This window comes from Salvelinus alpinus, chromosome 37 (assembly GCF_045679555.1).
Source record: "Salvelinus alpinus chromosome 37, SLU_Salpinus.1, whole genome shotgun sequence".
NCBI lineage: Eukaryota > Metazoa > Chordata > Actinopteri > Salmoniformes > Salmonidae > Salvelinus > Salvelinus alpinus.
The window spans coordinates 10,100,690-10,115,843 of record NC_092122.1 but is presented as its reverse complement, the minus strand read 5'-3'; the positions used below and the strand labels follow the sequence as shown (position 1 = coordinate 10,115,843).

Here is a 15,154-nt window from a genome sequence, read left to right as displayed (position 1 = left end):
GATTGGGCATTTGTACGGTTTGGGCTTTAAGGCTTATGTCAAATGACTCTGGTCGACAAGTTTCACCCGCTACAAATCAGGTTTTACATCCTGTACCATGTTTACATAACAGTTCAGATGGCCTGAATGATTCACACATTGAAGGATGGTAACATTATTTCTCAAATTAGCCTTATGCACTATTATGTAGGCTACATGAATATACAAATAGCACAAACGACGCCTGAATGGGGGAATCACAAAGGAAACTTAGTTTCACAGTTTTAATGTAAACAGCAATTGATTTAGAATAGGCATGTTATTTTATACATAAAAATATAATATGGTAAAACAAAAAAGGGTACATATATGACAGTGGTATACAGTCTTATATTAAGTCAGGATACTACAAACATTAATATAAATTACAGGCAAATCAAGTGCAAGCAGTTAACTGTTGAGTGGGGAGGAATGATAGCGTCTCTACCCAAGTAAAGAAAGGCTGACATTTTGTAGAATTTAGAAGAGGTACATTGTATTTTATCCAATTTCCAAAAATGTAAGACATCTTTGTTCCAAAAATAATGATGGAGGAGAAGGCGACTTACACTGGAGTAAGGTCAACCACCTTGCCAACAAACTTGCAAAGACTCAAAGGACAGTCTATGTTGACCTCAGATAATGCAGGTTCCTTCCAGACCTAATAGCAGATTAAATCAAGCAAAAGGGAGAATAAACTGAAAATAATTAACAAAACAAAGTAAGAATATACAGTGCCCTCAGTAATTATTGGGACAGTGAAGCAAACAATGACTATGTGGTTAAAGTGTAGACTAACAGCTATATTTTGAGGTTATTTCCATCCAGATTGGGTGAACTGTTTAGACATTACAGCACTTTTTGTGAATAGTCCCCCCCATTTTAGGTATTGGGAAAATTCACTTACGGTGCATTCGGGAAGTATTCAGACCCCTTGACATTTACACATTGTTACGTTACAGCCTTATTGTAAAATGGATTAAATTGTTTCCCCCTCCCATCAATCTACACACAAAACCCCATAATGACAAAGCAAAAACATTATCTTGGCTGTGTACTTAGGGTCGTTGTCCTGTTGGAAGGTGAACCTTCGCCCCAGTCTGAGGTCCTGAGTGCTCTATAGAAGGTTTTCATCAAGGACCTCTCTGTACTTTGCTCTGTTCATCTTTCCCTCGATCCTTACGAGTCTCCCAGTCCCTGCCGCTGAAAAACATCCCCACAGCATGATGCTGCCACCACCATGCTTCACTGTAGGGATGGTCCCAAACTTCCTCCAGACATTCAATCTTAGTTTCATCAGACCAGATAATCTTGTTTGTCATGGTCTGAGTCCTTTGGGTGCCTTTTGGCAAACTCCAAGCGGGCTATCATGTGCCTTTTTCTGAGGAGTGGCTTCCGTCTGGCCACTACCATAAAGGCCTGATTGATGGAGTGCTGCAGAGATGGTTGTGCTTCTGGAAGGTTCTCCCATCTCCACAGAGGAACTCTAGAGCTCTGTCAGAGTGACCATCGGGTTCTTAGTCACCTCCTTGACCAAGGCCGTTCTCCCCCGATTGCTCAGTTTGGCCAAGCGGCCAGCTCTAGGAAGAGTCTCGGTGGTTCCAAATTTCTCCCATTTAAGAATGATGAGGCCACTGTGGTCTTGGAGACCTTCAATGCTGCAGACCTTTTTTGGCACCCTTTCTCAGATCTGTGCCTCGACACAATCCTGTCTCGGAGCTCAACGGACAATTCCTTCGACCTCATGGCTTGGTTTTTGCTCTGACATGCACTGTCAACTGTGTGACATTATATAGACAGGTGTGTGCCTTTCCAAATCATGTCCAATCAATTGAATTTACCACAGGTGGACTCCAATCATCTCAAGGATGACCAATGGAAACAGGATGCACCTGAGCTCAATTTCGAGTCTCATAGCAAAGGGTCTGAATAGTTATGTAAATAAGGTATCTTTTTATTTGTAATAAATTTGCAAAAAATTCTAAAAACCTGTTATCCCTTTGTCATTATGGGGTATTGTGTGTAGATTGATGAGGAAACATTTTTATTTAAGCAATTTTAGAATAAGGCTGTAACGTAACAAAATGTGGAAAAAATCAAGGGGTCTGAATACTTTCCAAATGCATTGTATATGTGTATTAAAGTAGTAAAAATGTAAGTATTTGTTCCCATATTCATAGCACGCAATGACTGCATCAAGCACACTTCTACATGAATGTAGATGCTACCATAATCCTGAATGAATAATGAATAATTATGAGTGAGAAAGTTAGACGCACAAAAATCTTACCCCCCAAAATATTTTGTCATCCCCTGTTATTGTAATGGTGAGAGGTTAGCAAGTCTTGGGGGTATGACACACTATATATACACAAAGTATGTGGACACCCCTTCAAGTTAGTGGATTTGGCTGTTTCAGCCACACCTGTTGCTAACATGTGTATAAACTCGAGCACACAGCCATGTAACCACAAACATTGGCAGTAGAAAGACTTTAGTGAAGAGCTCATTGACTTTCAACGTGGCATTGTCATAGGATGCCACGTTTCCAACAAGTCAGTTCGTCAGATTTCTGCCCTGCTAGAGCTGCCCCGGTCAACTGTAAGTGCTGTTATTGTGAAGTGGAAACGTCTAGGAGCAACAACGTCTCCGCCGTGAAGTCCTAGGCCACACAAGCTCACAGAACGGGACCGACGAGTGCTGAAGCGCATAAAAATAGTCTGTCCTCAGTTGCAACACTCACTACCGAGTTCCAAACTGCCTCTGGAAGCAACATCAGCACAAGAACTGTTCGTTGGGAGCTTCATGAAATGGGTTTCCATGGCCTGGCAGCCAGACACAAGCCTAAGATCACCATGGGCAAAGCCAAGCGTTGGCTGGAGTGGTGTAAATGTCGCCGCCATTGGACTCTGGAGCAGTGGAAAGGCGTTCTCTGGAGTGATGAATCACGCTTCACCATCTGGAAGTCCGACAGACGAATTTAGGTTTGGCAGATGCCAGAAGAACGCTACCTGCCAGAGTTCATAGCGCCAACTGTAAAGTTTGGTGGAGGATGAGTAATGTCCAGGAGCTGTTTTTCATGGTTATGGCTCGGCCCCTTATCTTAACGCTACAGCATACAATGACATTCTAAACAATTCTGTGCTTCCAACTTTGTGGCAACCGTTTGGGGAAGGCCCTTTCTTGTTTCAGAATGACAATGCCCCCATGCACAAAGCGAGATCCATACAGAAATGGTTTGTTGAGATCGGTGTGAAAGAACTTGACTGGCCTGCACAGAGCCCTGACCTCAACCCCATCGAACACCTTTGGAATGAATTGGAACGCCGGCTGCGAGCCAGACCTAATCGCCCAACATCAGTGCCCGACCTCACCAATGCTCTTGTGGCTGAATGGAAGCACGTCCCCACAGCAATGTTCCAACATCTAGTGAAAAGCCTTCCCAGAAGAGTGGAGGCTGTTATAGCAGCAAAGGGGGGACCAACTCCATATTAATGCCCATGATTTTAGAATGAGATGTTCGACCAGCAGGTGTCAACATACTTTTGGTCATGCAGTGTAATTGTGCGTCTAACTATCTCCCTCATCATTATTCACGATTCATTCAGGATTATCCGTGATCATGGTAGCATCCACAATGTAGAAGTGTTTAGAAACATATTCTACTCATATTTACAATAAAAGTGACTGCAACATAACACAGTACTTTATTTACCATTCATTTCACAAAATAATCGTTAACACAACCAAAACGAAGGGAAAATGTACTAAGGAAAATGACAACAGCACACAAACTTTGACAAACTCAACAGATCTTAAATATAAACATTATTACATATTCTCCAATAAATAAAATGTACTCACGTAGTCAGTGACGCAGATCACGGAAATGAATAATAAGTTTGGCCATTGCAATCCCCAGCAGGATAAGGAATACTGGAGGGTAAAACCGTGGCTTAAATAGTGCAGTGGTGCTAATCAGCAGTGGGTACAGGTGTGGTGAGTGGCGAAGGAGGCGCGTGAAGTTAGTGCCGAGGACATCACAACACACCTAAAACTAGGAGCCTTACTCAATAGTACATCTGACATAAGTAACCACATTTAAAAGCTACAGAAAACCACGAGAATGAAGCTGAAGTAAGGAATACTTACCAACGATGACTATAATGATGATGGATATAAGCAGAAAGAGTCTTAGCAGTTGAGTGTGTGTTGAATCAAGGTTTATTGTGACATTGCCAACTCTTATCTGATGAACAAAGACAACATAATACATGATTATTGTTCACCATTTCCAAGGACAGTGTTCCAGCGAAACAAATAAAATGGTGGGTTGAGGTTTCATCTGAATAAGATTTTTACCTTCACTGACTTGATGTTGGCGCTGGGAGTGTTCTTTATCTCACAGATGACAGAGTCAGTCCCATTCCTCGTCTCAATGGTGTCCATGGCACACTCTACATCCTGGTTCTCCTCCTGAACAACCAACACTGAGATCTCTTCTGTGGCGATGTTCAACTTGTCAGCCCTTTTCTGAAATAAAAGAGAGAGAGCATGTATGTGTGTAGGTATGGGTGCATGCGTGCACATGTGTATACCTCAATGGTGACATGCAGGTCGTTTCCTGTCTTGATTGCGGTGTAGCTGGTGAAATCTGGGTCGGGATGGTAGGTGAGCTGTGATGAGCAGGCCAGTGTCTGATTGGCCACTCTCAGAAACACAGTGGACGTGACTGGCTGGTTAATGTGTTCAAAGGGAGGTGTGTGGTACCACAGAGTCTAAAAACACCAACAACATGAATTAGAATACCTCAGATATTGATCCCCCCATGACTGATTTCTGTGTTGTGTGAAGGTGAGGTGTGCATGCTCATATTAGGTTACTGACTGGTTACGTGAGAGTGGGTGAAGACATGATGCTTAGTCAAGAAATCAATTAAAATCAGTGTGCTAAGATGTCTACCCCAGAGCTGTAGTTGGATTGGATGGTCTGAGGGGTGTGGTCATGAACAACCCCCTCCACAAACTCCAGATGGAACCCTTGGACCTTGATCTTCCTCTTCCCACTGCAGGACACATACGAAATCAACCAATCAGAGGAGGGTTGTTGGTCACTGTCAAGCCCTGACCATAGAGAGCTGTTTATTCTCTGTTGGTTGGGGCGTGATAGTGACTAGGGTGGGTCATCTAGGTGATTAATGGTTAATGTTGGCCTGGTATGGTTCCCAATCAGAGACAGCTGTTTATCGTTGTCTCTGATTGGGGATCATATTTAGGCAGCCATTTCCTCATTGTGCTTTGTGGGATCTTGTCTACAGATAGTTGCCTGTGTGCACACCAGTAGCTTCACGTTTCGTTTGTGCTTATTTGTTTTGTTTGGTGAGTTTCTATTAATTAAAAGATGTGGAACTCTACGCACGCTGCGCCTTGGTCTACTCATTATGACGCTCGTGACAGAAGATCCCCGCAGCGTGGCCAGGAGGAGCAGGGATCCTGGGCCCGGGAGAAAAGTGAGTGGAGGACATCATGGACATGGGAGGAAGTTATGGCAGGGGACAAGACCCTGCCATGGAAGCAGGCAGAGGCAGCGAAGGAGGATCAACGGCGACTCCGAAGTTCACGACCACGACGGAAGACCGAGAGGCAGCCCCCCAATTTTTTGGGGGGGTGGCACACGGGTTGGTCGGCGAAGCCGAGGGGCGAGTTTGAGAGCGAAGAGGAGTATTGGGATAGACTGAGCGAGGAGTATTGTGAGATGGTTGAGGGGAGTGATGAGGTAGAGTGGATGGTTTGGTGTCTGGAGCAAGACAGTCGCCGTGAGGAGCGTGGGACCAGTCAGGCACCATGTTTTGCGGAGATACGCAATGTGTCTCCAGTGCGCATCCACAGCCCGGTACGTTCTGTGCCAGCTCCTCGCACTTGCCGTGCGAAAGTGAGCATCCAGCCAGGACACGTTGTGCCAGCTCTACGCTCCAGACCTCCAGTGCGTCTCCACGGTCCAGTATATCCTGCGTCGGCTCTACGCACTGTGTCTCCAGTGCGCCTTCACAGCCCAGTGCGTCCTGTGCCAGCGCCCCGCACTTGCCGGGCTAAAGTGAGCATCCAGCCAGGACGTGTGCCAGCTCTACGCTCCAGACCTCCAGTGCGCCTCCACTGCCCAGTATATCCTGCGCTGGCCATACGTACTGTGTCTCCAGTGCGCCTCCACAGTCCAGTACGTCCTGTGCCTCTTCCCCGCACTCGCCCTGAGGTGCGTGTCATCAGCCCGGTACCACCAATGCCGGCACCACGCATCAGGCCTCCAGTGCGCCTCCACAGTCCAGAGCTTCCGGCGACAGTTCCCAGTCCGGAGCTTCCGGGGACAGTTCCCAGTACGGAGCTTCCAGCGACAGTTCCCAGTACGGAGCATACGGCGACGTTTCACAGTCCGGAACCTCTGACGACGGGTCCGGAACCTCCTGAGACGGTCCGCGGTCGGAACCTCCAGAGACGGTCCGCGGTCCGGAACCTCCAGAGACGGTCCGCGGTCCGGAGCCTCCAGCCACGGTCCGTGGTCCAGAGCCTCCAGCGACGGTCGGCGGTCCGGAGCCTTCAGCGGCGGTCCGGAGCCTCCAGCGGCGGTCCGGAGCCCCCAGCGACGGTCGGCGGTCCGGAGCCTTCAGCAGGGGTTCTCAGTCCAGAGCCTCCTGCGACGATCTTCGGTCCGGTTCCTCCTGCGACGATCCCCGCACCAGAGCCGCCATGGAGGAAGACGTCGTATCTGCGAGCGGAGTGGGTACTTCGCCCCGCACCGGAGCCGCCCCCCAACGGTAGATGCCCACCCGGACCCTCCCCTATTGAGTCAGGTTTTGCGGTCGGAGTCCGCACCTTTGGGGGGGTACTGTCACGCCCTGACCATAGAGAGCTGTTTATTCTATGTTGGTTGGGGCGTGATAGTGACTAGGGTGGGTCATCTAGGTGATTAATGGTTTATGTTGGCCTGGTATGGTTCCCAATCAGAGACAGCTGTTTATTGTTGTCTCTGATTGGGGATCATATTTAGGCAGCCATTTCCTCATTGTGCTTTGTGGGATCTTGTCTACAGATAGTTGCCTGTGTGCACACCAGTAGCTTCACGTTTCATTTGTGCTTATTTGTTTTGTTTGGTGAGTTTCTATTAATTAAAAGATGTGGAACTCTACGCACGCTGCGCCTTGGTCTACTCATTATGACGCTCGTGACAGAAGATCCCCGCAGCGTGGCCAGGAGGAGCAGGGATCCTGGGCCCGGGAGAAAAGTGAGTGGAGGACATCATGGACATGGGAGGATGTTATGGCAGGGGACAAGACCCTGCCATGGAAGCAGGCAGAGGCAGCGAAGGAGGATCAACGGCGACTCCGAATGACGAACGTGACAGTCACACCTAGCGTGCTGATGTGAATTGTAGTCATGTCTAAACCACATTATTTGAATAAGCCAGTGGAAAACAAAGATGCTTCATGGCAAAAGTTGTACTTTTTTTATACAACAAATAAAATATGTAAAAAAATTGCTTGCCAAGCCCACTTTCATTCCCCATCAGACAACACCATAGCCAGTAGCCATTTTTAGAAAATAGTTAAAGGCACCTCTGTATAGCTCGTTCCAAAGGTGAACCCATGTTGTTGGATCTTATACTTGTGTGAATTGCTATAGAAATGCAATTTGATGTTTGGGCTTGAACAGGTAGACGTGTGTGTGTGTGTGTGTTTTTACCTAGCCCAGGTAGTGCTTGGTGTTAGCCCAGTGCAGGATGGTGAGGACCCATAGGTGACAGTTGCCTTGCCCAGACAGCGACCGGGAGTGCATTCTGATGAAGATCATCAAAGGTAAGGGAATATTTATGATGTAATTTCATATTTCTGTTGACTCCAACATGGCGGAGAAATGTTGTTATATCTGAGTGCCATCTCAGATTATTGCATGGTGTGCTTTTTCCATAAAGTTAAAAAAAAATCTGACACAGCGGTTGCATTAAGAACAAGTGTATCTTGTATCAAGTGTATCAAAGTTTATGATGAGTATTTCTGTTATTTGACGTGGCTCTCTGCAATTTCTCCGGATATTTTGGAGGCATTTCTGAACATGGCGCCAATGTAAACCGAGATTTGTGGATATAAATATGCACATTGTCGAACAAAACATACATGTATTGTGTAACATGATGTCCTATGAGTGTAATCTGATGAAATAATTGATTTCAATAATTGATTTAAATAATCCACGTTTTAGTTATCTCAAAAAATTGTCTGCATATGTTAGAAAACAAATCATATTCAACCGATTGTCCACTTTGACTCACTCCTTGAGACTGCAGTCCATGTGCCCTTGGATGCGAACCCTAGTCACGTGATGGAGGTTCTTCCCAGTCATCAGGGCGTGGTTTCTCCCATGGAAGGACAGGACACTGGGCACTATGGAGACGATCACTGGCTCCTGACAAACACACACAGACACAGACAATATTTCTGATAAAGACAAGTGAAACTAAATATGTGTTTGTGGCTGTAGGCTTGCTCTTTAGTTTTGGTAAATAATGATGAGTGACAAAGTTAGAGGCATAAATATCATACCCTCAAAAAATGCTAACCTCCCCTTTTATTGTAATGATGGAAGGTTAGCATGTCTTGGGGGTATGATATTTGTGCATCTGTAACTTTCTCACTCATCATTATTCACGATTCATTCAGGACTATCAGTAATTATAGTACCATCCACTACTACTGCCCTGGGGTACAGTCATGTGATCCATGATCCCCACTGTAAGAGGTATGATGATTTGACTCAGAGACAAAGGCTCTATTCACAAACATCTTCTTACTATATATAACCTTTTTGGTCCATGTTATTCTGGTTGAGATAAAATCTCTATTTTACGAGTGATCTAAATGTAGGATGCGAAACTACAAAAAATGCCCAGATCTATGAATATTGCTCTGTATAACTGAATATAGTATCTTGGCATTTGCAGACATCCATTTGAGGTTCTTCATTTTGTCCTCAGTCTTAGCTTTCAAGAGAGAGCGAGAGAGAGAGAGAGAGAGAGATTTGATAAGGCCAAATGAACTTTATGAAACTTTAACAAGCACCAAACCCTATGAGGAGCAAACACTTCCTTCACCACCAAACACACACAGCTAACGTAAACTCACCCCATTCCGCACAACATCTCTCTTTCTCACTATCACGCATTAGTTTCGCTTCCCCACCCGCCATTTTTAAAAAGACCCGACGGGGCTCATTGCTCACAGAAGATCCACTGAGAGATGCTGAGGAAGAGGAAAAGGCTATGATCAGCAGGATGGACTTACAGAGTAGTTCATTCCTGACTGGCTGAGTCTGCACACGTCCTGGGGATAGAAGTGAGAGAGGGTTGATGAACAAGATACAGGAACACACATGGGTGAAGAAGTTGTGAGATGAACACCCCCAAAGAAGAAGGTGTGTGTGTGTGTGTTTGTGTGTTTGTGTGTTTGTGTGTGTGTATGTGTGTGTGCGCGTGTGTGTGCGCGTGCGCATGCGTGTGAGTTTGTGTGTGCGTGTGTGTGCGTGTCATACCTGTATGGAGTCTGAGTTGGCAGACCTGGGTGTCCAGGAGCAGGCATCATTACTCCAGCTACATCCAGCTGTCATGCACTGAGAACACCTGAGAGACACAGAGATACAAATAAGAAAACTACAGTGAGTTTAATCATTAACATGTGTACCATCTGCTACTCATGCAAAATGTGTACTAACAAATCTATAACATACAGACAGTGCCCAACATAATTTAAAAGATGTCATTATAGTAAATATTGAAGTAGGTCTAAACAAGTAGATTTGAAACATAGCCATATCAAGGTGCTGAGGAGTAGCATGACAGATCTGGGATTTCTGACTGACAGGGCAGAGGTAGGTGGTCCAGTGATGTCTGAACAGTTAGTGAGCATCAGTTTCTCAGTAAGGTTCTGCTTCCCCACTCTTATCTCCACTGTGACATCCAGACCTATGTGGAAAAACACAGGGAAACAATCTCTAAGCAAGATGCTCCATATTTTCATTGAGAAATCTACAGGAGAGTTAGAAGGTGAAAGGTCACCTTCAGCAGGAAGCTGGTCGCTGGAGAACAGGCAGGAGCATCGAGGCAACGCTGGAGCGGGGCTTGTCCTGTCACACAGATCACCTCTTGTATTGAAGAAGTGGCAGGTAAAGGTGAGACTTCCTGTCCCATGCACATTCAGGTGGACCTTGACAGTGAGTGTGATCTTCTCTCCACTGCTGCTCTTCTCCACCTGGTAAGAGACCATGTTCTGTTGTTGGGAGTCCTCAGAGATGGAGATCCAGGCTGAAGGCTGAAGGCAGTCATCCTGAAACGAACATCTAGAACACATCACATAAAGGGGTGAGGATGAGCAGGTTTAGGGTGACACAGATAAACAGGACATAGAAGTATGTTAACAGGAAGTTTCATCTATAGAGGCAAGTTGATTCTAAGAAGCTGTGGGTGATACAGGAAATGTATTTTGAGCTCTATGTTTTACCACAGAAAATAAATACATCAACAAGACCATATAGTGTGAAAAACATCAGATATTATGTGGTGAGATCATATGAAACCCTGGGGTATGACATTAACACAAACAAACCAGGCAACTGTCCTCACTTAATTACATTGAAACGACTGCCACTGTTAATTTTCATAAAATGATCAAAAAAGTACATTTTAGAAGAATAAGACAAGATATAATGAAGACATCTCCCTGTATTGTGGTTATGAAAATATAACCAGTAAGGCTGGACTGAATGGATCGTCACTTTTCATTCATCTAGTAAACTCATAACTCACATCGCTTTCTCTCACTCATCAGCATAGCAGCTATTTATTTATATGGCAGTATCTATAACCGATGACGGTTAGGATAAACTACGTTGGGATTATCCCTCTATAACTTTGGTAAAGTCATGATTCAGCTGGTAGAGTCGGTCATCCGTAACGACGTAAACTGAACAAGCCTGTACTCGATTGAACTGTAAGTTGTAGAAGTGTGTAGTTGTGGTTCTTGTGACTGACCTTGACTTGCTGTTCTCAGACTCACACCAGCCACAGAAGGGGTCCTGAGCAGACCAACAGTCCTTCAGACTCTTGTGTTCACTGCACTGAGCCACAGGCACACGCATCAACTACAACAAACACACAATATTATGTCCTGGGTCCTATTTCAGAATGGTTGTACTGTATAATATGTATCTCTGTGCACAGTAGAACTTACCTGGTTCCTCAGTGCCATGTACACATGTTTGCGGTCCACTGGATCCAGGTGCATCTTGGGAAACACACGGCGGTCGTCATCTGACTTGTAGAGCACTCTGGGACAGGCAGGTTTGTAGGCCTTGTCTACAGCAAGCTGACATGGGACAGAGAGTGACACTTGAATAACATCTCTATGTAGAGGTGACATATCACACTAACAAACCACAATACATAACATGGCCCGAGGAAATCACCTATATTGCAGTTGTAAATGTCAGTTGACTGCACACATTTCTCTCTGTCAACAAGAGTATGAATTTGATGATGATGATACATGATAGACTAACAATCACTGATGTGTAGTGGTGACCAAACCCCTGTCTGGTTTGTTAGAGTGTACTGCATGGCTGTGATATTTCTGTTAGAAACATGCAGGGGATTTGGCTGGATTATTAAAGTTTTCCAGGGACAACACTGCATGAAGGAGACTATTGTGTCTAATAAGGTTACTTCTGGGGTTTCTCCAGGCTAATTTAGACCTCAAATTTCCTCATGTGAGCCACGTTTGGTAGAAAATGCTGTAATTCTGTTGTATGAGTATCTGTGTGTTCAAGGGAGAAATAATGACACGAGAGAGGTGTTTTGAGGCCAGTGTGCGTGTGCTTTAAGAGTTCTCATAACTGTGTTCCACAGACCTTGATGAGTTGTCCGTCTCCTGTCCCGATGAAGAACACCAGCCAGGAGTTGTGTCTCACTGCCAACACTGATGTCATGGAGCTGTATTTAAACACCACTGCCTCTGGCTGCAGCTCCGGGGTGGTACCTTTTCCCGATGACTGAAACAGTGTTACAGACAATCTCAACACATTTGCTAAGAAATTAGGGTAACGATACTGACAGCGTCTTTGCTATGGTGTTGGTTATAAAGCATACATATAATTATTATCATCTCACCAACCTTTGCACAGTCTTCATAGCAGAAGTCTGGGTCATCGTTCTTGAGTTGAGGCCCTGTAGAGTGGCTGATGTTATAGATGGCCAGCATTGTGTTGATGGGGTCGCTTGTGTTACCAGCCGTGAACACACCTGCCCAGAGCACCTGCCCATGGAGCCCACCAGAACCTTGAGTTACAGAGGAAGACAGGAGCCGCCGGCGCTCCATGATTCCACAGCATTTGAGTGTCGCACCTTCGAGGGACTTCAAAGTATTTGCTTTATTGTTCTCGCTCTTGAACCAAATAAGTCGAACTTGAGGCTCTTTGGGAACGTTCGAGAACACGTAGATGTGTGAATTACTCTGAAAGCCGTCCACAAACTGAAACTTCTCCTTTTGTCTGGCGTCAATATACGGAGTCGCGCTCTCATCTGATTCAGAAAAGATTCCTCCCTTCTGTCCATCTAGTGTATTCCGTAGGACAAGCAACTGACCTGGAGTGACACACTTGTTACGCACACGGCTCTTCAACCTTCCAGCCATAATGTAGGAGTTCTTCCCGACATCAACAATAAAGCCAATGGTTGAATCTCCAGGGTCCAATGAACCCACTTCAAGATCCTCGAAATGCACAGATTTTGAGATTTCGTTGAGATCCAGTATTTCACAGTAACCGCATTTTGTGGTTCCACAGGTGATCAATGTCTTGTTTTTTATGAATGGCAGTAAAATGTTTACCTTAAATGGATACGTTTCATCGGAAGGAGGTACTTCTTGGTTAGGATAAACTACGTTCGGATTATCCCTCTTTATAACTTTGGTAAAATCATGGTTCAGCTGGAAGAGTCGGTCATCCGTAACGACGTATACCGAGCTGTCACCAATGGCAAAGTCGCGGACGTCGCCATCGAATGAGTGAGTCTCCTGGCCCCAACTCCAGTCCACACAGGCGAGGAGTACTCCCCAGAAAACAGCCCTCATCTCGTAAATAATGTAGTCAGTCAAGCCTGAGAGGAGAGCGCATGGTAAACTCCGTTCTGCGCCTCTGATGCCACTGTCATACTGTGCCGAAGGCCAACAGGAGGATTGCGTAAAAGCGCACAGTGGATGGATGCTGCAACTATGTCATAACATTTAGTTCCCGGCGGTTATGTTCTGAGACTCCGACTTCCGTGTTTAAATCTCTACTGTGATATCGAAATTAACGCTAGTTCCCTACCTTTCAATCTCATCAGAGGATTTATCAGTAACATCGTTGTTTGAGTGTTTCCAAAACGTCTCCAAACTCGCATTTGTGGTAATGTCTATATTGCCTATTCAAATGCCAGTGTCAACATCACCATCACCTATATGATTATTTTGATTTAAATACTTTGATTCAATAATAAAATACGTAACCGAGAGTGAATGCCTCGCATTTCTTTTGATGTCATCACGGGCTATCCCAAGGGGGCACTTTTTGTTCGGTCCTACACTGCATTCTGGTGGTGAAAGTGTTACATTACTAGACAAAATACTACCCTAAAGACTGGCATGCAGTGGTGTAAAGTACTTAAGTAAAAATACAACTGAAGTCATTTTTGGTGTATCTGTACTTTATTTATGTTTGACAACTTTTACTCAACTACATTCCTAAAGAAAATAATACTTTTTACTCCATACATTTTCCCTGATGCCCAAAAGTACTCATTACATTTTGAATGCCTAGCAGGACAGGAAAATGGTCCAATTCACGCACTTACCAAGAGAACATCCCTGGTCATGCCTACTGCAAGTGGCCTCTTATGCTTCTCTGTCTTCATGTTAAACCACCTGGAACCGTATGGATCAAGCTACTCAAAAATATCAGCACTCATAGTCTGCATCACTTGATACGGGACTCAATGTTGAGAATGGGCCCATGGCATCCCTCTCAGCGCTCTCTAGATTGGGGTCATAGAGCTCACACTGGTCCAACTCTCCACAAGGTCCTATAAGTAAGTAGCCTTGTACAAGCCTTGGCTTCTGCGAGCCGGAACAGCTCATAGGAACAGGATATCCTGTTTCTGTAGCGTGAAGCAGCTTAATGTACACGTACACCCCCTAGACAGGACTCTAGTCTATCGCAGGGCCTTCCCAAATGATCTCCTTAATTATGAGTGTCTATGGTATGACTCAGCTGGGGATCAAACTCCCAATCTCTGGGCAGACACTAACCTCAAGGCCACTGAGTTGGTACAGTTGAAGTCGGAAGTTTACATACACCTTAGCCAAATACATTTAAACTCAGTTTTTCACAATTCCTGACTTTAATCCTAGTAAACATTCCTTGTTTTAGGTCAGTTAGGATCAACACTTTTTTTTAAAGAATGTGAAATGCCAGAATAATAGTAGAGAGAATGATTTATTTCAACTTTTATTTATTTCATCACATTCCCAGTGGGTCAGAAGTTTATATATGCTCAATTAGTATTTGGTAGCATTGCCTTTAAATTGTTTAACTTGGGTCAAACGTTTCAGGTAGCCTTCCACAAGCTTCCCACAATAAGTTGGGTGAATTTTGGCCCATTCCTCCTGACAGAGCTGGTGTAACTGAATCAGGTTTGTAGGCCTCCTTGCTTGCACACACTGTTTCAGTTCTGCCCACACATTTTCTTTAGGATTGAGGTCAGGGCTTTGTGATGGCCACTCCAATACCTTGACTTTGTAGTCCTTAAGCCATTTTGCCACAACTTTGGAAGTATGCTTGGGGTCATTGTCCATTTGTAAGACCCATTTGCGACCAAGCTTTAACTTCCTGACTGATGTCTTGAGATGTTGCTTCAATATATCCACATAGTTTTCGGTCCTCATGATGCCATTTATTTTGTGAAGTGCACCAGTCCCTCCTGCAGCAAGGCACCACCACAACATGATGCTGCCACCCCCGTGCTTGACAGTTGGGATGGTGTTCTTCGGCTTGCAAGCATCCCC

The 15,154-nt window shown here is 45.0% G+C and overlaps 1 protein-coding gene across 1 annotated transcript; it reads right to left on the bottom strand.

Moving 5' to 3' along the window:
- Positions 1 to 228: 228 nt before the first annotated feature.
- Positions 229 to 13,364, bottom strand: LOC139565933 (plexin-C1-like). Its single transcript, XM_071386638.1, is given in 16 exon segments — positions 229 to 679; positions 3,883 to 3,954; positions 4,171 to 4,267; positions 4,381 to 4,551; positions 4,617 to 4,796; positions 4,981 to 5,083; positions 7,752 to 7,917; positions 8,336 to 8,471; positions 9,347 to 9,385; positions 9,594 to 9,681; positions 9,921 to 10,023; positions 10,117 to 10,397; positions 11,089 to 11,198; positions 11,288 to 11,422; positions 11,964 to 12,104; positions 12,227 to 13,364. Coding segments are annotated over 15 exon segments (2,775 nt in total). The 5' UTR covers positions 13,184 to 13,364; the 3' UTR covers positions 229 to 679; positions 3,883 to 3,886.
- Positions 13,365 to 15,154: the final 1,790 nt, after the last annotated feature.